The sequence below is a fragment of the Doryrhamphus excisus genome, linkage group LG10 (genome assembly GCF_037039965.1).
Source record: "Doryrhamphus excisus strain RoL-2023G ecotype Guam linkage group LG10, RoL_Dexc_Guam_v1.1, whole genome shotgun sequence".
NCBI classification, from domain to species: Eukaryota; Metazoa; Chordata; class Actinopteri; order Syngnathiformes; family Syngnathidae; genus Doryrhamphus; species Doryrhamphus excisus.
Genome location: NC_136366.1, coordinates 4,517,796 through 4,538,618, shown reverse-complemented (window position 1 = coordinate 4,538,618; position 20,823 = coordinate 4,517,796). Strand labels below are relative to the sequence as shown.

General features: G+C 45.9%; 2 protein-coding genes and 6 non-coding genes across 9 annotated transcripts; 4 read left to right on the top strand and 4 right to left on the bottom strand.

The window, feature by feature from the left end:
• Nucleotides 1-682: 682 nt before the first annotated feature.
• Nucleotides 683-2,401, bottom strand: LOC131107930 (CD48 antigen). The gene has a single exon (XM_058058456.2). The coding sequence runs from the start codon at nt 2,295-2,297 to the stop codon at nt 1,497-1,499; it is 801 nt and encodes a 266-aa protein (XP_057914439.2). The 5' UTR covers nt 2,298-2,401; the 3' UTR covers nt 683-1,496.
• Nucleotides 2,402-3,938: 1,537 nt separating this feature from the next.
• trnad-guc (transfer RNA aspartic acid (anticodon GUC)) lies at nt 3,939-4,010 on the top strand. Its single transcript has one exon. It is a non-coding gene; the product is annotated as a tRNA-Asp (tRNA).
• Nucleotides 4,011-4,377: 367 nt separating this feature from the next.
• Nucleotides 4,378-4,449, bottom strand: trnad-guc (transfer RNA aspartic acid (anticodon GUC)). The gene has a single exon. It is a non-coding gene; the product is annotated as a tRNA-Asp (tRNA).
• Nucleotides 4,450-5,045: 596 nt separating this feature from the next.
• Nucleotides 5,046-5,116, top strand: trnag-gcc (transfer RNA glycine (anticodon GCC)). Its single transcript has one exon. It is a non-coding gene; the product is annotated as a tRNA-Gly (tRNA).
• A 1,877-nt stretch (nt 5,117-6,993) lies between these two features.
• Nucleotides 6,994-7,064, top strand: trnag-gcc (transfer RNA glycine (anticodon GCC)). Its single transcript has one exon. It is a non-coding gene; the product is annotated as a tRNA-Gly (tRNA).
• Nucleotides 7,065-7,345: 281 nt separating this feature from the next.
• trnad-guc (transfer RNA aspartic acid (anticodon GUC)) lies at nt 7,346-7,417 on the bottom strand. Its single transcript has one exon. It is a non-coding gene; the product is annotated as a tRNA-Asp (tRNA).
• Nucleotides 7,418-7,622: 205 nt separating this feature from the next.
• Nucleotides 7,623-7,693, top strand: trnag-gcc (transfer RNA glycine (anticodon GCC)). The gene has a single exon. It is a non-coding gene; the product is annotated as a tRNA-Gly (tRNA).
• Nucleotides 7,694-9,940: 2,247 nt separating this feature from the next.
• On the bottom strand, nt 9,941-20,152 carry kif11 (kinesin family member 11). 2 transcript variants are annotated; one of them, XM_058059491.2, is made up of 26 exons: nt 20,067-20,152; nt 18,915-19,044; nt 18,739-18,836; nt 18,589-18,667; nt 18,329-18,514; nt 18,122-18,246; nt 16,529-16,619; nt 16,306-16,451; nt 14,756-14,852; nt 14,589-14,684; nt 14,412-14,500; nt 14,262-14,349; nt 13,944-14,017; nt 13,740-13,854; nt 12,661-12,732; nt 12,448-12,583; nt 12,211-12,383; nt 11,910-12,035; nt 11,697-11,840; nt 11,495-11,634; nt 11,272-11,432; nt 11,071-11,189; nt 10,777-10,999; nt 10,534-10,712; nt 10,251-10,355; nt 9,941-10,164 (listed from the first exon to the last, which is right to left on the bottom strand). In XM_058059491.2, exons 1-26 carry the CDS (start codon nt 20,138-20,140, stop codon nt 10,051-10,053), a joined length of 3,180 nt encoding a protein of 1,059 aa, XP_057915474.2. In that variant the 5' UTR covers nt 20,141-20,152; the 3' UTR covers nt 9,941-10,050. The 2 variants fall into 2 exon arrangements, with proteins under 2 accessions (XP_057915474.2, XP_078650001.1); XM_078793875.1 differs by lacking the exons at nt 18,739-18,836; nt 18,915-19,044; nt 20,067-20,152 and having other exon boundaries at nt 10,543-10,712; nt 18,589-18,661.
• Between the last annotated feature and the right edge of the window lie 671 nt (nt 20,153-20,823).

The following is a 20,823-nucleotide window of genomic DNA, read 5'->3' as shown; positions in this document are numbered from 1 at the left end:
GTTTCAGAAAAATTATGTTATAATAATAAAGTCAAAATATTATGGGAACATGCATGAATAAAGTCATAATTATGAGATACACCCGCCCACAAGCAATATTTAAATTATTTGTGCAATTTACTGTTTACACTGTACATTGTTTATATTCTGTGTCATCTATTTATTCACTTATTATTATACATTATGGTCTTCTTTTTACAATAAAGCTGAAATACAATCAATAGTTTGCACTTCTTTTGCCAACAAAGATGAAACATAATTATTAATGCTTAATAATTAATAAGATTTTCTTCAAGGAAGATGTTAATCAACTTTTGCCAAGAAAGATGAAAAGAATCACTATTTGCCTTCTTTTGCTAATAAAAGATAAATAGTTGGAAATGCAAAAAAAATTTAATTTCACAAGAATAATATTAAGAGAATTTTTTCTTTCTAACAAGAAGTTGTAATTATACATGAATAAAGTCATAATTATTATAAATATTGCCCACGAGCAATATTTAAATTATTTGTGCAATTTACTGTTTACGCTGTACATTGTTTATATTCTGTTTCATCTATTTATTCACTTATTATTATTAATCTTTTTAGTCTCTGGTGTACAACATTTCGTTGGCAATTTCACTGCTGTGTTTTTGTGCAATGATAATAAAGGAAGTCCATCCATTTATCCGTTCATCCATAAACACAAAGCTAAGATGCAGTTTCCTTCAATACAAAAAACATCAAAGCGACAAGTGTAAGAGTTTAACAAAGTTATTATTCAAAAATTGCACTAACCAAGCAAACAACACAACTGCACACAAATGATGGAGATGGGGAAACTTCACAGATATCTCCGCCATGCAGAATTCTAAATAATACCCACATGTTCCTCCATTACTCAATAAATAAAAACACAATTGGTACAATCCTCAGAGCTGTGACATACCGAGTGCGATTGTAAATTAGAAAAACATTTGAAAAAATTCAAACAGACATTTTCTTAATCCATTACTTGGAAATTTACTTAAAAAAAAAAGAGACTTAATAGCGCCTCTGCAGGTTGCAGCCAAGTACTGCACCCCCTTTTCGAATGTCACCCCAATGAGTTGAGCTGTCTCAATTGGTGCCCTTGTGTACTTACACAGAAGTCTTTAGAGCGATTAAATGTGCATGGTGATGGACGCTTATCACCACAGGCCAGGCACTAACTAGAAATAAACAAAACCCGAGGAACAGCCTCCAACGATCAAATAGAAGAGGAGGAAGTGGGAAGTACTAGAATATTAATTAGCGATAAATGTGTAACGGACTTGCGACAGTGCAACATTGCCAAAATTCCCCCGCTCGGGGGCTAAGTACACAGTATACTAAGTGCACTAAGTGCACTTATTGTCCATTTGAGATAAGCATCAGAAAGCCATGTGGGTGGGTTCCTGCAAAGCGAACTGGACCTATAGGGGCCAGAGGTCATGTCCTTCCAATATTGGGAGAGAACTTCCAAGATGTGAAAGTCAAGCCGTGTCCGCAGAGTTGGACCCCAGAGGTACTGTCTCACTACCACCATGTGGACGCGGTTCTCCGTTGACATTTACGGGAGTACGTTTCTTCTTCCAGCACCAAAACAGGAGACCCAAGAGGCCCCCCACAATACCCAAGCTCAATAGAACCAGACCGGCGATCCCTCCTGGTCCAATTGTGTTTTGATGGAAGGGGTTTTTGAAAGGCTGGCTCTCCTTCACGCTGATGGGGTTCCTCATGGTGCAGGAGAAGGTCTTCACATTCTGGGTGTTGATATCAATGACGATGCTCCTGCTGGTTTCTTTTTGGTTGTGCTTCCATTGAAACGTCACCGGTTCCGCCTTGCTGGAGTCTCCACCGCAGTGCAGCGTACAGCGGCCCAACGAGGCGCAACGACCCCCCTGGCTCGAATAGATCACTGGATCCGGGACTGAGTCGACGATTTTAGCGGTGATGGTGACGGCATCGGCGGTATTATTCAAATCCACTGTGAACTTGCCTTCAAGCTCCTGCGCAGTCACGTTGGCGACGTGAAGTTCTCCAGTGTTTTTGTTCAGGGTGGCTCTGTCTTGAAACTTCTTGTAGTATATGATTTTTGAGCCAAGGTCCCACTCGGCTACTAAATCCGTGTTGAACCTCCACACCACACTAGTGAAGGGTCCGGGCACGCCGAGTTGTAAACGCAGAGTTCCGCCCTCAGAAGTATACACGATGTTGTCTCCAGCCCAGCAAAAACACAACAATGAGCACAAAAACACAAAATGGACAAAAATCCTCACTTTTTGGTCCATCATGTTTGTTCACTCGCACCGAAAAAAGTGCTACTTTCTACCAAATACAACACCGCCACTCCCTTCCGCCACAGAGTGCTACAAAAGACCCCACGTGTGATTTTGATGTCTATGGCAATGCCTGACTAAAAATATCACAAGGTGTCGCTAGCTTCCTTTTCACAAAAGCATCATCCTTCGAAGTAAACAGCGAAGAATTAAGAAAAACTACAAATGTTTGTTTTTTTATATTACAATCTCGCCATTGCTTCGTTTTTTCGGGGCGGTTTTTAAGCAGGCGCGGTAATGGACTCTTTAAAAAAACGCCCCTCTCTGAAACCGAAAGTAAAGTAAGACAAATTAAAATGGATTAAAGATAAAGATTAAAGTCTTAAAACAGTTTAACTTGTTCTTTTTTTGGACTGCTCCAGGCATCAGGCGCAGATGTAACAGAATGTATTACATATGTTCACATGTAAAGATATAGGGGCGTTTTCTTCTTATCGTACGGTGGGACAAAGTAATTAAATGCTGCGTGTTTTCTTCTTATAGTACAGTGGGACAAAGTAATGAAATACTATTTATTCATGTGTGTGTGTATAAAACACCACATATACCCGAGTGTCTTATTAAGAGCACTGATGTTGTGATAGCTTAGCTTAACATGACGAAGGAAAACTACTAGTGATGGTTAAGTCCTGACCGACTCGTTCAAAACTCACGACTCGCGGGTATTCGGGTATTCACCTCTCACGCTTTACAGAAAAACGAAACGACTGAACGTGTGATCGGGTTCTTATTTTACAACTACAGATATTCAAAAGAGACCAATACAAATATATTACAGTGGCCTGAAAAAGTGTCTGAAGCGTTTGGAATTTCTCACATTTAACATTTATGTTTTCATATTTTTAATGTTTGCATCTGTGGGGAGGAATAAGTAACCGAACCATCACATTTAATAGCTGGTTGTCCCCCCTTTGGCCACAATAACTGCTGCAGTTTTATCAGATTCTTGGGATGTCTGACGTGGATTGCTGTCTTGAGGTCATGCCACAGCATCTCAATGGAGTTCAAGTCAGGACTTTGACTCCAGAACCTGAATTTTGTTCTTTTGAAACCATTCTGAAGTTCATATACCTCTGAGACTTGGATCATTGCCTTGTTGCAGCATCCATCCTCTTTTTAGTTTCAGCTGTCTGACAGATTGCATCAAGTTTTCTTGCAAAACATCCTGATAAACGTTTGAGAAAAATAGAGACAGGAAGCGGAACTGGAGGTATTAAAAATATATTAAGAAGAATAGTATCAGATCAACAATCAGACAGAATAGAATAGCAGCTTCCGGGGACGCTGGTCTTGCTTTCTCGGCTCTCGTGCTTGGCCTCCCCGCGTTTTGGGTCTGCGGCACTCCCACTCTGGGGATTTGCTCCCCAATGGGTGTTGGAGTGGTGGGTTGCCTTGCGCTAGTCTGCTCGCCTGAGTCTTGGTGGGCCTAAAAAAATAGCAATAGTGTTCCATTTACATAAGTGACTTGTATATTAACCAAGCTACAGTGATATTATTATTATTCACTAAACACTAGCCTTAGCATCATTCCCAGACAGATATTTATTTTACACTTGTCCGTGGACAGAAAGTATGCCGGCCTGTGAAATGAACATCTCCTCGTTAGTATAGTGGTCAGTATCCCCGCCTGTCACGCGGGAGACCGGGGTTCAATTCCCCGACGGGGAGGTGTAATACGTTTTGGTGACTAATATGGCGTTTTGTCGAGCTCTCCGCCGTGTTTCCAAATATATAATTTAAACATTGCATTGTGTGTAGCTGCTCATGACCCTTTGTATTGAGTTGTGGTGTCCTATAGAGCAGCTACATCCAATAACCCGCACAGAATTTCTTTTCAAGCAGAAGCCGTGAGGCACGTACAACTACTAGTAAAACAGCATGGACGTTCGTACACAAGCAGCAGCGAGGAAGTTTTTATATTTAACCCACCCGCGACGTTTAAAAGATATGTTTGGAAACACTACAGATTCACAAAGAATGGCGGAAAACTCTACAAACTTCATATTAGTTCATTAGTCACCAAAATGTGTTGTAACTCCCCGTCGGGGAATTGAACCCCGGTCTCCCGCGTGACAGGCGGGGATACTGACCACTATACTAACGAGGAGATATCAGTTCCCCAGGTGGCCATACTTTCTGTCCATGGGCAGAAAATGTATTGTATTGGCTGTAAAATATTTTGGAAAATATGCACCAATTCCGGCTGAATTTCCTTGGATTTGTACTTCCTGTCAAAACGGTGGGTTTGAATTTATTCCACCCATGACCGACGCCCCTTTTCCCTAATGGGTTTAGAGTTTTTCCTTGCCCTGATGGGGGTTCAGATCAGGGGATGTCGTCTATTGTCTATCTTCTACTGCTTGTTAAGCCCTCTGTGGAGGCCGCCCTTCATGATTAAGGACTATAGAAATAAACTTGACTTGACTCTACTGTGATTGGTCACACGGCCAAAATGCTTCCTGAGTGAAATGAACCGTATTAACCTCTATGAACCATAAAAGCAAGTCCCCCCGTCTGTGACGTCTCAAAGCAACAAAGGAACCACGCCTTTTGAAACCCAAAACGTCTTTTTACGGCTCACTTCCAAATGTCCGCTTTAAGCATTGGTGGCTCAGTCGTGGAATTCTCTCTTATTAAAACTTACTATTGCATCATAGTATGGATTTAACATAAGACAGACAGGGGGCAGTGTTGATAGTGTGGGCATTGGTGGTTCAGTGGTAGAATTCTCGCCTGCCACGCGGGAGGCCCGGGTTCGATTCCCGGCCAATGCACAATCTTTTTCATTTACAGACCTGATATGTTTTACCAAAAGTCTTTGGGAAGTCAACTCCAGACAAATCGTCATAAAGTTTACCACGTTGAAAAACACCCTTGGGCCGTCAGGAAAGTGATGTAATGCAACCGACGTAGCGACAGAAGTTACATCGGATTTAGCAAACGTCGGTTTAGCACTTTGTAAAGCACTTACGGAAAATACAGAATTGAACCCTCGTGATTATCATAATTTACGAATGAACAGCCTTTGGGCAACTGGAATTGAACCCCAGTCTCCCGCATGGCAGGCGAGAATTCTACTACTGAACCACCAATGCATGTAAATCCCCACTCTGGTCGTCAAAACGCCCCCTGGTGGCATCTCCCCCTCTCTGACGGACCACTGCAACAGCGTTTTGCCTTACAACCTCCTACTGTGCAACAGGGGCCCGGGGTTCGATTCCCGGCTTTTTCATTTACAGACCTGATATGTTTTACCAAAAAGTCTTTGGGAAGTCAACTCCAGACAAATCGTCATAAAGTTTACCGTGTTGAAAAACACCCTTGAGCCGTCAGAATTCTCGCCTGCCACATGTCCTGGTCCTCCTCAAAGATCATCCACCTGGTCATAGTAGAGATGTCCCTGACATCATCAGCATGTGATGCTGGACATGAGTGGATGTTGCATGTTAAAAGGCGTCCCTCACCCCGCTTGATGGTTGAGGCAGCACGGTGGCTCCGTCTGGCCTAGGATGCGCCACCTCCCCCCTTTCATTGGGGGCATACGAACCGATTCTCTTACGCCAGTGCCAGATACCAACCACAGCACAGACGATAGCCAGCAAAAGCATGGTGGTCGTCACGCCCGCTATTGTAGTTGTATCTCCATTGCTGGAGGCCATTGGGTCATTGCGGGAGGCCGCTGGGTCATTGCGGGAGGCCGCTGGGTCATTGCTGGGGACCGCCGGGTCATTGCTTGGGGTCACAGGGAACGCAGTGCCTGGAGATTCATCGTCATCGCTCGGTGGTGGATCAAGTGGATCCTTGAGTTGGACCAGACAGCTTTTGGAGGAAGCCAGACCTTCCGCCGTACAGAGATAGTGTCCATAGTCGTCGTCGTCTCTGATGTTTATAAACAATTCACCTTTTTTAGTGTCCTCAATGGCGTCGGGAGGCAACATCTTGTTTCCGCTGGTCTTCTTCCACGTGTACCGCACCTTGATGTTAGCTAAGAAACTGCATTTAAACATCACATCCATACCCAGTGTAGGCTCCCCGTGCACGGTACAAGTAACGTGGCCAAACTGCTCCTTCACTTCTATGACAAAGGCTTCTTCTTTAAGGATTTCAGCTGACTTTTGCACTTTACACACGTAGGTCCCCGTGTCGGAGGTTTGCAAGCCTTTGATGGCTATGGAAGCATCTCCTTTGCTGGGGTCAGGAAATCTGAAGGAGACCCTGCCTTCATTGGTTGGTACAGATCAGTATACAGGTTGCCATTGGTAAACGTAACAATGCTCCTGTAAACAGGTTCCTTCTTCATACTTGGAAGCTGCTTCAACCACTTGATATCGTAGTACCCATCGGCAGAGGATAGGGTGTACCTGCAGAAAAATGTGGTGTTGTTTCCAGGCTCTATCACAAGGTCACCGTAACCTGGGCTACAAAAGCTCAGCATCATCACCAAATACCGCAGCACCCACACCATGGTTGGACTGCTGGACAGGAGCTCGCTGTAAAATAAAATACAAATATGTTTGCTTTATTATACTACGGACCACTGCTGTACAACTATACACATCATACAGGTCACATAGTTATTAAACATATTAGCATCAAGGTTAGCTGAAGAATCAACGACCAACGATCGACCAGTACCACCTCAGCAGCGTGGGCATTGGTGGTTCAGTGGTAGAATTCTCGCCTGCCACGCGGGAGGCCCGGGTTCGATTCCCGGCCAATGCACAATCTTTTTCATTTACAGACCTGATATGTTTTACCAAAAAGTCTTTGGGAAGTCAACTCCAGACAAATCATCATAAAGTTTACCACGTCGAAAAACACCCTTGGGCCGTCAGGACGTAGCGACAGAAGTTACATCGGATTTAGCAAACGTCGGTTTAGCACTTTGTAAAGCACTTACGGAAAATACAGAATTGAACCCTCGTGATTATCATAATTTACGAATGAACAGCCTAGGGCTGGACTAAAAAGACTGGACTAACTGGACTGGACTAAAAAGACAACTCCCCGTCGGGGAATTGAACCCCGGTCTCCCGCGTGACAGGCGGGGATACTGACCACTATACTAACGAGGAGGCTGTATGACACAGCCGATTGAAGTCCTTTTAATATAAAGTCCTTTTGATTTGGTTGATTTTGTTCTGTATCTAATCTGTCTGACAGGGCGATGACAGGGCGACAACACTGGGCCGCTTATGTCGGTATGTTCCCGACCTCCACGCAATGTTCCACAGTTTTGCCACCAGGGAGCGTTTTGACGACCAGACTTGAGGTTTACATGCATTGGTGGTTCAGTGGTAGAATTCTCGCCTGCCACGCGGGAGGCCCGGGTTCGATTCCCGGCCAATGCATATACTTTACTTATTATTTTCATAAAAATAATTTCAGATTTGGCAAATATTACATTCTTAATGATTTTGCGCTACCATGAGAAAGGAATTTAGGTGAACATTTAGGTAAACAATTCCAAGTGCTGCACGGTAGGCCCGGGTTCGATTCCCAGCCAATGCATATATTTTTTCATAACAATTAGCTCAGACTTTGCAAAAATTACATCCACAATGATTTCACGCTACCATGAGAAAGGAATTTAGGTAAACAATTCCAAGTGTTACACGGTCGACCTCGGTTCGATTCCCAGCCAATGCATATATTTTTTCATAAAAATTAGTTCAGACTTAGCAAAAATGACATCCACAATGATTTCACACTACCACGAGAAAGAAATGTAGGTAAACAATTCCAAGTGTTACACGGTTTCACATTTTGAGTTTTGAGCAAATGTACGCAGAGGCCTGCTAGCCTAATTAGCCATGGACAACGAATATACAACAATAATACACAGACATGTCCCACCCTAGCAATAAGTGACGGAATTAGCACGGAAATGACAGTAAACAAACATAATAAGCAATTTTACTTCCAAAAGACGACTAACAGACATGTCCTGAGTGGAAAAAAAGGATCGTTAGCAAAGCTTAATTGGGCGGAAAAAACAGTTTCCGGCGAGCTGTTAATTCGACACTAAGCACTCGACTGAACGACAACAGACGTCACAAAAAAAACGGTCAAAAGACAGATTTAAAGTCTTCATCAAGTACAAACGTGGTTACTCACTTTCGATGCAGCAGAGTCAATTAGACGTTAAAACACGTTCGTGTTCAGCGCCGCCTTGATGCTTTAATTGGCCCTCTAGTGTCGTAATCAGGAATTACATCAGTGTTGCCAGATGGGAAATGCCAAAGTTAATATCGAAATAAATTATTCCCATTACGTGTATTCTTAGTTGCTTCTTTGAATATTAAAGAAAGACGTGTTTGACATAAGGATCGATGATGTACAAAATTGTAAGCTTTCCCTTTAAATATGAGGATCAAAGGAGTGGAAAAATAAGTATCAACATCCGGTTTGCTCTTAAAAGGTCAAGATGTGCTCATCACGGCTTAATCAATATGAATATTACAAGGATTAAAAGGAAGCATTATGCTAATTTCCACGCTTTGTATGGAGTTGTGGACCCTATAGAGCAGGGGTAGACAAACTACTGCCCGGGGGCCACATGCGGCCCATCAAGCATTTGAATCCGGCCCGCCAGTTACTTTCGGAGTATTTCAACATTTAACATGTCTCATTCAGTAAAAAAAAAAAAAAAAAATCGTAGTTGGCTGTGCAGCGGTCGAGCGGTTAGCGCGCATACCTCACAGCGAGGAGACTAGGGTTCAAGTCCACCCTCGGCCGTCTCTGTGTGGAGTTTGCATGTTCTCCGGGTATTCCGCCCACATTCCAAAAACATGCTAGGTTAATTGGCTACTCAAAATTGTCCATAGGTATGAATGAGAGTGTGAATGGTTGTTTGTCTATATGTGCCCTGTGATTGGCTGGCGACTAGTCCAGGGTGTACCCCGCAACTCTCCAGAAGACAGCTGGGATAGGCTCCAGCACCCCCGCGACGGTAGAAAATGAATGAATTTCATAGTTTGAGGGAAATGAGAAAATATTGTTGATAAAATGACACTTTTACAAATAAAATTAGACTAATAATTCAAGGCCAACTGTTAGAATAATAAGCGTAAAATAGTGTGTGTGTGTGTTATAGGTTCTGGCCCTCCGCACAATTTTGTTAATTCAACGCGGCCAAATGCGACACGAGCCAAAAAGTTTGCCCACCCCTGCTATAGAGCAACACACAATAACCCATACAGAAAGCTTTCTGGATCTTCCAGATTCTGCACCTTTCTGCAGTGTTTCTATGGACTTCCTGCTTCAGACGGTCTGTCCATTTTTACTTCTGCCCTGGCCCAATTTTGTGTACGCCTACTCTGCTGTGATTGGTCACACTCCCAAGGACTTCCGGATACGTACTGTAGCTCCGCATTTACCGAGTGCAGGCAATGTGCAGCTGGACTGCATTGACAAAAACCAAGCGTGAAATGCCATCCCAAACTTCTTTCAGGGTTCAATTCCAAATAGGCAACCCTCATTTTCTGATGCTCTGGCCTGGTTTAACACCACAATACAACATTCTAACTCCATTTATAGGTCAGAAAAGTCAAATATACAAAATACAAAGTAATTAAGTAAAAATGTTTATTACACAGATAAAAAAAAAGGTACAACTAAAAACATATATATGATTCTAAAGTATGATTATTAAATTTAAAAGAAAGACAGACAGGTTTAAAAAACAAACAAACAAACCAGCATGTGCTTAGTTCATACAGCGGAGTGGAAGTCTGGACTTGAGCGCGGGGGACATGGCGTCGTCGGATGCTTTGCCTTGCTTGCTGGACGCCTTCGCCTCCTTCTTTCCGCCCCTCTTTTTCTGGAGCAGGAAACAAGGAAACGCTTTAATATTCATCTTCCCTGACACGACGGGAGCCTCGCTTATCCCGTCTGGCGCTCGCTCACCTTGAAGAAGGGAACGCGTTTGCTCTCGTTGAAAACGAGGTTCTCGTCAACGGAGGAGCCCTCGGTGACCGCGCTTTCGTTGCTCACTTCCCCCTCCAGAGAGTCCTGAAGCATTCATGACGAAACACACGATGACGGTATGTTCATGAAGTAACCTCACAGGTGTAAATAATGTGCATGCCAGTCCAGTAGCAGGCGCCGTCACTTGTTAATTCTGCGCTCTGCAGGTCACATGACTGCACTGCTGACAGGAAATGCATTTGCAAGATGAGCGTACACATACATGCTCCACCTGGTGTTTGCCGTCCTCCTCGTCTTCCGGCTCCTCCTCCTCCTCCTCCTCCGCGGAGGCCGCCCTCAGCTCTTCCTGTTGCATCCTCAGACTCTCCAGCAGCTCAGCGCGGGTCCAGGACTTGGCCACATTGCGGGGGTAAACAAATTCCCGCCGCTGAGGCGTCATACCTGAGAAGACGGACCGGAGGTTGGCGCACTCGATGAAGTGATGAAGAGGTTAAACCTCCTTTACCTGTGGGAACGTCGTGCTGCAGCTCCTCCTGCAGGAACGTGCCGAGCATTCGTTGACTGGCCTCCACCTGGACCAGGATGTCAGCCTGATGCCGGTCCAGTGTGGCGCCGTCAGAGGATGTCTTCTTCTGCAGCACCATAAGGGCTTCCTTCACTTCCTCATGCTGGCGCGATAGCTCCGCCTCCATCGTGTGGAGCCGCTCGGTGCTGTACATCTTCAAGCTCTGGAGGGGGAGGCGTGGTGGGGCCACCTCGTAAGCGTCTACACTGGGAATCGTTGCATTCAAGGTCTTACCTGACCGAGCTCCTCGGCGTCAGCGCACATTTTCCCAACCAGGGAGCGCTCTTCCTGGGCTCCTTTTTGGATACGCTCCTCGAGTCTGGAGCGCCAGTCCAGGTCTTGTTGGAGTTGAGCTGCAGACACAACGTGAAGACCACGACTCAAAAAAACATGAAGACCACGACTTAGCTATCTGTATCTCAGAAGAACCGGTACCTGACACAGGCTGCTGAAGGTGAGAGCAGCAAGCGCTGGCCTCCTCCAGCATGCGCTGGCTCTGGTCCACGTGGAGATGCAGCGAGGAGATCAGAGAGGAGGCGGTGGAGGAGAGGAGGTCCTCGTGGGTGGAGGCTCGATTCATTCTGGAGCTGCAGTCGCTAAGAGGAGAGCAGAAGGTGTTTGTTTTTGACGTCACATGAACAGGAGAACGGAGCCTCACCTGCTTAGGTTCTCCTGAATGTTCTGAAGAGGAGTCTTCAGGGCTCTGGAGGACGAGCGCAGGTTCTCATAGCGCTGGTGCCTGATCATCTTCAGCTGGTTGAGCTGCTCCTGCAGTTGCTGGGTGCTCTGCTCGTCGCTCTGAAGCAGGAGAAGAAGAAGAAGTCGAGATGCGGCGGCGACTCACAGAATTCTTCTCTTACCATCTGAGCTTTTCCGATCTCCTCCTCTAGCCGGTCCCGATCGGCTTGAATGGCGTTCACGCTCTGCACGACGGCCTCGCCCAGATCCGCCATCTCCCGCACCAAGCTGTGGAAGACTTGTCCCGTCTCTTTAAAAGCCTCCACCTGTCACAGGAAGACCACTCGGTGAGAAGAATCGTTACGCGCCAATCCAAAATTTTCCTCTTCACAAACCTTGTCAGTCACAGCCCGCTGCACCTCCTCCATGCTGCTCCGAAGGGAGGCGATGAGCTCTTTCAGCGCGGAAAGACCAGTCAGAGTTTGACCCTGGAGAACCTCCATGTCCCGTTGGTGCTCCTCCTGCACAGACAAACAATCAGTGAGCCTTCGAGAAGTCACGCCACCAGGTGGCGATGTGACATGCCAATACAGGAAGTGTGCTAGGAAGTCCCGTTACTGTGATGGACACGTTCATGGTGACAGCGGCGCCATTGTTGTTGGCGTTAAGACTGCAAGGGACAGTCAACATCCTCACCAGGAGCTCCATCACAGACTGCGTGCTGCGCTCGCCCTGCGTCCGGTGCTGAATCGTTCGTTCCCGACACCGCGCCACGCCCTCATCCACCAGCCTCCCGACTCCGCCCATCAGCTTCTCCACACCGCTCACAGTCGACGTCAGAGCGGCCGTGTTGAGGTCCACGATGTTGCCTAAACAGAAAGCGCAACTTGCGTCACAGTGGGCCGGAATCACGACCGGTGGTTCTGACCGTACCGATGGCCTGAGAGCAGTCGCTGAGGATGCGGGCGTGTTCGGCGCCTTGCCGCTCCACGCTGCGCTGCACGCCGTCGAAGGTCGCAGCCATGCGCTCGGCGAAGCTCAGCTGCGCCCGCTCGTTGTGCTGCTCCACCTGCACGTTCAAATCACAGAGCACGTTTGAGTCACCGACGTACAAAAATAAAAATTTTTCAAGTTTGATGGCGCTACCAGTTTCTTCCTGTCCAGCTTGGCGTGCAGACCCGAGACGTCGCCGGTGCTGGCGTCCGCTGTGCTCAGCAGCTGTGGCCACATACAGGACACACTCGTTTAGTTAATTCAACTAGTTCGCCTTATAGAGAAAAATATCACTTAGCATGCATCCCATGACCTATGCTACATGCTAACACAGTAATAAGAATAAATCACATTTCATTTATCTGATAATATTTATCTGAGGGTTTTTTTCCACTATTTAGGCCAGTTGCCGTGCAGGAAACCTGAGGCCCGACTACACAAGAATTACTATTTTATCAACACAAAAAGGTTCATTCGGTATTATGTGGACAAAATTTATTTGCCAAGTAAAATTAATTAATATAAATAAAATTAACTGTCTCGCTACATTGCATTTTTTAAATTTTATATATTGCTGTTTTGTGGTTGACAGGTTTTAAAAATGCAAACTGCACATATTTTTGGCCTAAATTGAGTATTTTTAAGCATAAAAATGAACTAAAATACAAAGCAGAAGGAACTTCAACTTGGGATTGTAGTACTCCACATTGACCACTGGATGTCGCCAAAACAGGCAGTCATTTCTGGGCTTAAACGATCTCAACAATAACATTCATTACAAGATAGAAAAGCACAAACCGGAAAAGTGGCATAGTCCATAATCCTCTATGTTTTTTAGGAGCTATATTTGATATACTGAACCTGTTTGGCAGCAGATTATTCCCGGCAAACAAGGAATACTAGCAACATGGCAGGAGGAAATTAATGCATTAAGGACTGAGTTTAAAAAAAAAAAAAGCCAGCAGAGGGCAGCAGAGCAAGTAGAGTCAATCATGACACTCAATGTTAAAAGAATCATTGAACCCAAAACATTTACATCTTAAATGGCTTCGTTATTCATATAATGTCTTATTATTTATTCAGTTTATTAATATTACATTCAATTGACTGTGATAAACGATGGATTTATTGAATATTTTATTGTTTTTATAGCAGCAAAGTGGACTTTCTGGCAAAGGTTTGAACACCCGTGAGTGAAACACGCACCGTGTTATGCGAGAGGCGGGCCCTACCTGCGTGGCGGCGCTGTGGAGGTTCTCCTGGGCCGAGTGCAGCTCGGCGCTGATGAACTCCTCCTGAGCCAGCTTCTCTCTGGTCCGCTGCAGGTCCCTGCTGGCGTCGTCCAGCCTGCGCTCGAAAGACGCAGAAGACGTGGAGGTCACAGCGAGCCGGAGAGTTAGAAGGCACCCGCGTACCAACCGAGTCACGACCGTCACCTTTGTTGTTTGTCGTCCAGCTCAGCGGCGCACTGGTCCAGCTTGCTTTTGCCGTCCATGAACAGCTCGGTCACCTGCAGACGGAGCGCAGTGTGATGGGACGCCACTCCGAGGGACACATGTGGGTTAAAAGCTACAGTACGGCCCGCCATGAACGCATTTGGACAGCCACAGAAAAATGTGTCTGACAATAAACAGGAAGTAGCGCATATCTCCACCAAGGCTTAAATTACCTTCTGACACAGATACAAATAAAAGCTACTGTGGGATCAAAAAAGGTGTAGACAGGAAGTTCGAGACTCTAAAGGTCCTTTCTACCTTCTTGAGCTCCTCCTCCATGGCGGCGATGCGCTCGGTGTACTCTGCTATGTGTTCCTCGTGCGTGCTGATCTGTCCCATCATGCTCCTGAAAAACACGCCTCACTTTCAGCGCACATGCACGCACGCGTAAATCACACCAGAACGTACGTGTAGTTCTCGGATGACAGGTACACGCCGTTTTTGTCCCGAGTGGCGGCCAGGTCGCGCTTCAGGCGCTCAATCTCCTCCGTGTATTCCTGGAGCGACACCAACACAATCAACATCATCATCATGATGATCAGCGGCCATGCTGGAAAGATGCTCGTGGAGGCGGAGCTTGACTACCTTGATGAGCGTCCTCTTGGTGAGCTTCTGGTTCACCTCAGGCTTGTTCATGATGTTCTTTGCCCTGCTGGCGTACTCCAACGTGCTCAGAGTCTCCTACACACACAAACATTTCAGGCTACCATGATATGTGTCGTTTTTGTGTCCACAGGAGCGTCAGGAAGCACCTCGAGGTTGCTGGAGGAGGGCGACACGGTGGCAATGATGGAGGTCTTGGTGCGTCCTCCCAGGGAGTCCTGCAGGATTCTGGTCAACTTGGACTCTCTGCGTCAGGGGGCCAGAAGCACGTCAAAAGGATGTAAATGCAGGCCGTCCGTGTCACAATGTTTCCGCTACCATTGCAGCGCAGTTAATTGGTTCCAGACCCGACTATACCGTATTTGTATTTTAGTTATTTTATTTTTATTTATTTATTTTTAGCTATTTATTTTTATTTATTTTATTTTATTCTAGTTAGCCATTTTTAATGCTGGAAATTGTTAAACTCAAATACAAATGCAGTATAAACCATGAAGTTTTATTTATTTTTATTTTACATTTTGTTTCTACAATGTGCCGTTCACCAGGACATAAAAAAAAAAAAAACGGTCCACAAATCACCCGTGGCCACACTTTGGACATCCCTGGTTTACATACTCCCCAGAAAGAAGGGAGTGTTAACAAATGAGTGTGTTCATGTTGCTTTGGGGGCACTATCAGGCAGAGGCTGGCTGCAGGCTTCCACAGTGGTGCGCACACACACACACACACACAAGCGGGCTTGTGGAGGCGGCAGTCAACCACGTCTCGATTTTTAATTCACGCCGTGTGGGAATTCAGAACGCCGTTACGATGCATATGAAGTGCATGAGTGGGACAGCACTTACTGTCCGTCACAGAGAGTAGTCATCATTCCTGCGACACTCCAGTATCCGCTAGTTAAGTCAGTTCCCTGTCTTCTGCAGCGCTTTTAGTGTTTAATGGTGCTTTATTTATTCCTTATTGTTTTTTTGTGCCACAGCCATTAAGCAAGTGTGCAGCTATTGATGTTCATCTTATTACGCTTGTAGCTTGCTCCATTGTTTACACCCATCTGTTAGCTTTAAGCACCCTTTCGCTACGCGGAGCAATCTTAGATCCCCGCAGTGATATGAAGGAGGAGAGGCTGCATAGCGGGAGTGAAGAGCGAAAAAGACTGTATAAAGGCTGATAGATAAAGACAGTATCAACCATGTTTACCGTCTGTCGTCATGGGGATGATGAGATGGAAGCGCTAATGGCGCTAACCCGGCTACAGAGACTACTGTGAGTGCAGCATGATTGCACATTGGATTAATAATTTCTATATTTAAAGACAATGTACAATTTTATTTTAGCAGCTATTGTCCAATATAAAAATATCTGACTTTTGTCTAAATTCGCTTTTTGGACAAAACATGCGAATATATATCATAATATATATATTCAAGCTAAATATATCGGGATCTGAGTTTGTCGATATCGTCCAGCTCTAAGTAAAGTAAAGTAATGTAAAGGTGACTATAGGGGTGTTATTTTATGTCAAGATAGCTCTAATAATGCTAAAGAAAAATAACTGTGCTGTAATTCCAAAAGTATTCAATTTAGAAATAGATATGTAATCCTATTTTGTGAAAATTCATATAAGCCACACCCTCTCCCAAGCAGTAAACCAACTGAATGATGTAATCAATGACAACCTGTGTGTGTGTGTGCAAACCTGTACGGGATGTGCGGTCGTTTCTCCACCAGTGCGGTGATGACGCGACCCAGAGTCAGCAGAGACTGGTTGATGTTCCCCGCCTCTCGGGCCCGTTTGTCCACAGCACCTGACCGCCCGATGTTCTCACTGCCGGCCAAGTCCACCTGGCATGAGACGGTGCTTGTCACTCTCCGGAGAAACAAGCCAGCCATGTTTTGTTAAGAAAAGCCGTCTTTTTTACCAGGTTGAGCTTTCCAATCTTCACCAGCTCCTCGCCGTCCAGCGTCATCTCCTTCATGTGGATGGTGACCGAGAACACAGAGTGGGAGCGACTGGACACACAAAGCAGAAGGTAGTCAGTGGATTCTGAATGAAGGCAAGCCAAGTTTATTTATAGCGCAGCAGTCGTACACACGCTAATTCAAAGTGTCTGACGGAAACAAAGGATAAAATGGGTTTAATGGGTAGATTCCATTAAACAAACGAGTACAGATAAAATACTTTTAGTTGAATAAATCAACTTTATTTGTAGAGCACTTTTCCTGCAAAGACATGCAACACAAAGTGCTTTACAGAATTAAAAATAATTACCACAATTAAAAGGAAAAACAATTACTAAGAAAGCCCCTCCATACTAGACACACACACACACACACGGCATGGCACTGACGATCAAGCAAACGCCACATTTGGGGCCGTCCACACCGGGAGGAGCCGCAGGCCATGCCATCGGGGGACCAGCACCCGGGGACCAGCACCCGGGGACCAGCACCCGGGGACCAGCACCCGGGGACCAGCACCCGGGGACCAGCACCCGGGGACCAGCACCCGGGGACCAGCACCCGGGGACCAGCACCCGGGGACCAGCACCCGGGGACCAGCACCCGGGGACCAGCACCCGGGGACCAGCACCCGGGGACCAGCACCCGGGGACCAGCACCCGGGGACCAGCACCCGGGGACCAGCACCCGGGGACCAGCACCCGGGGACCAGCACCCGGGCCCCCCCCCCCCCCGACTCCAAAAGACGGGCGGACCCCCACATCAAAAAGGGAGGAACCCCCAGCCGGCCGGGTCGAAGAGACCCAAGGATGGCACCCCCTCAGCAAAGGAGGATCCCCCCTTAGAAAATACTGGAGTTAAAAGCTAAAGACTAAGAGCATAAAATAGGACTAAAAAGAAAAAAAAATGAAAAGAAAAGTTTAAAAATATTAGTTAAAAGCCTGATTAAAAAGGTCTTTAATCTTTTTTTTTTAATATTAACAATAGAAGTTTTTTCAGCCTGGGTTTGACATTGCTAAAGCTGAGGGTTGTCACATGACTTCCGGAAGACTGTTAGCATAAAACTGAAACGCAGCCTCATCGTGTTTACTTCCGGCTATTAAAGTTCAGACCCGAGTCCATTACCACCCCGATTATGAGGTTTTACAAAAAGAGTCTCAAGGTGACTCATGACTCTTTCTCTTCAGCTGAAGAAAGTTGTTTAGCATCCACATACGGACCTGTTCGATGCCGACAAAGCAAAATATGCAGGCCCATGTTGACCTGCCGTCAGTGACACGTAGATCTGAGTGTCGTCTGCATAGTTGTGGTAGGACACATTGCAGGTGCGTATTAGCCGGCCTGGAGGAAGCATGTAATTGAACAATAGGGGTCCCAAGATTGACCCCTGTTGAACCCCACAGTTAAAAGTAACTGCGTCTCACCCAAAATGGCTAATTCCAGCTAAGTATTTCCTATCCTTCTTTCTACGACTTTCCCCAAGAATGGCAGGTTTGACACGGGGCGAAAAATAACTCATGAATGAAGTCAGAAGGCAGCGGGGGCGGGGCTACCTGGAGTATGCGTTCATGAGCGTGGAGGCAGTCCTCCTCTTGGCGGCTCCTCTCTCCAGGATGAGATAAACCTCGTCTTTGTTGTGAACCGTCACCTCCTCCAGACCTTTGACCACCACGCCGCGCTGCCATCACGACAGCAACACGTTAGCATGATAATGTTAGCACAAAGCAGCGCCGTGCCAGAAACAGACTGAAGCAATAGACCTTGTTCCGCGGGTCGTCAAAGAGCTGCAGCCTCTCATTGACGTCCTCGCTGGGGCTGAGCAGGTCAAAGAGCTCCTCGTTGTAGATCTCCAGCAGAGACACTTTAACAGAGAACTCCATGCCGTTCTCAGAGAGCTTCTCAAAGATCTGGTGGAGAGTTCTGGGGATGATACCGGCCAGAGGATCCTGGAGGAGAAACAAGATGAGAGCGGTCACTTTACGGTATTGAGGTCCACTTGCCAGAGATGACTTCGACCTGCCTCTTCCCACGTGAACTGCTCATCCGGACTCCTCTCTCCTTCCATGGTGAACGTCTTCCCGGTTCCGGTTTGACCATAACTGGAAGACAACACAGTGAAAAGTAGCCCGTATTCACCGAGTACATGTCCGTCACCACCATGCACACTCACGCAAAAACGGTGCAGTTGTAGCCCATGATGACCTCATCCAGGATTGGGCACACCACGCTGCGGTACACCTCGATCTGCTTAGCGGCGGGTCCGAAAACCTGCGGGACCAGAAGCAGCGGAGATGTCAGAGTCCACCCCACAACAACATGAAACAGAAGACGGCAACAATCGGCCACCATATCAAAGGTGTACGTCTTCCTGGATGCCTTGTCCACAACGCCTCCTGTCCTCATGATCACTTCCTTCCTGTTTGGGTCGCAGTCAACCACGCTGTGGGAGGACTTGCGCTCCATCGTGTTGAAAGGTCTGAGGGGGAAATGTTCAAACATGGCTTTGAGTGGCAGTTCAACCCGCTATAGTACGGCGCCTGAGAAATAAATAACTTCATTTGGATTCAGATTTGGAAGGTAACGGGGCTGCGTGTATTTTTGCATACTTTGTTATCCCCTAGCCTCATATTCCTCCACTGAATGCCTGATCCACGCGTTTATCACATCCAGAATGGACTACTGCTACAGTATTCTTTACGGTACAACATCCAAAACCCTCAACAAACTACAATATATTCATAACTCCGCTGCTCGCCTCCTTACCTCCATCCGTTCCCGTCCTTAAAGACCTCCACTGGCTTCCCGTCCCCCAACGTACCCATTTCCAAGTCCTTCTCATCACCTAAGCAGCTGACCCCGATCTGACCCCTCCATACCTCACAGACCTCCTCCATCCACACAATCCCCCGCGTCCCCTTCGCTCCTCGGACTCCAACCTCCTGGCACTCCCCTGTAAGACCAAGCACCGAACCTGGGAAGACAGAGCCTTCTCCATCGCTGCCCCCACCCTCTGGAACTCTTTGCCCCCATTCCTTCCCATCTTCAACAAACAACTCAAAACCCACCTCTTTAAATCTGTTTTTAATGTCTAACTTTTTATACCTGACTGCTGCGCCCCCACGCCCTGCTTTTAGCCTTGTTTTAGCTCTGAATTAATGTTTGGATATTGTATTTTAATGCATCTTTTACTCTGTGTTTTTTTTTTCAATTTTTATTTATTTTTTCTCTACTGTCTTTGACTACTCTGAAAAGCGCTATACAAATAAAATGTATTATTATTATTAAATGATAAAACTCCATTTCTGAAACCAAATGAGCAAGAAGTGAAGTTATTATTTTAAAAAGATAAACGACAAGACTTTGGTAAGGCAGTACACACATAAAAGCTAGCTGGGTGAAAGGAGCCTAATATTCGTGACTCATGTTTTTTGACATGATTATTCGACACATTGACATAATTACTTCTCTTTTATCATTTCAGTGCTAATATTAACTTACCTGCATCTGACGACTACTTGGATGTTTCTCCCCTTTTCATCTCGTTTGATTCCACTCAGGTTGTGTGAAGCCATGACTCCTGTAAAAATAAAAAATAAAAAAGGTCTGTGTTTGTTTGTTTTAAACAAGGCAACACGACGAGAATTTTTATTTAAACGGAACAATTTAACGCCAAAAAAACAGGTGGCGCAGTTTTCGCATTAGCATCTTAGCTAGCGTTAGCCATATGAAATAACTCAAAAACACTTACCTTTAGCCTTGTGTTCGATGTATTATTTTGTGTTTGCTTCCGCTCGCCGAACTTCACTCAGCCTTTCTGGCGCTCAAACGTCATGGAGTCGTTGAAAATACTTTTAAATTTCGTTCAGCCAATCACAGAAGGGAAATGCCAAACAAACGATTTTATTGGTCAAAGTGGACACGTGACGCTTCGGACTGTATCATGGGAAACAGAATAGTCAATGGAGCATGCGCAGTAAAGCACACACATCACGTGATACCGGCTTCCCAGTGTTTTTCATTGGAATAACTGTTATTTCGTTAAAACCTAGTCCTTGTTTTTACTCTATGGAAAACCCGCGTTTCCGACATTTTGAGACCTTTTTTTCAGTACGGAAACGGGCTTCCATACTTTTGTTAATTCTCCTACCAGGTTGTTTTTTTCGCTACGGCTCACAACGTATGCAAATAATATGCAAACTAACCAATGACGTCATCCAGCGCCTTCCATGACAAGCCAATAGCTACTTTTCTTGCT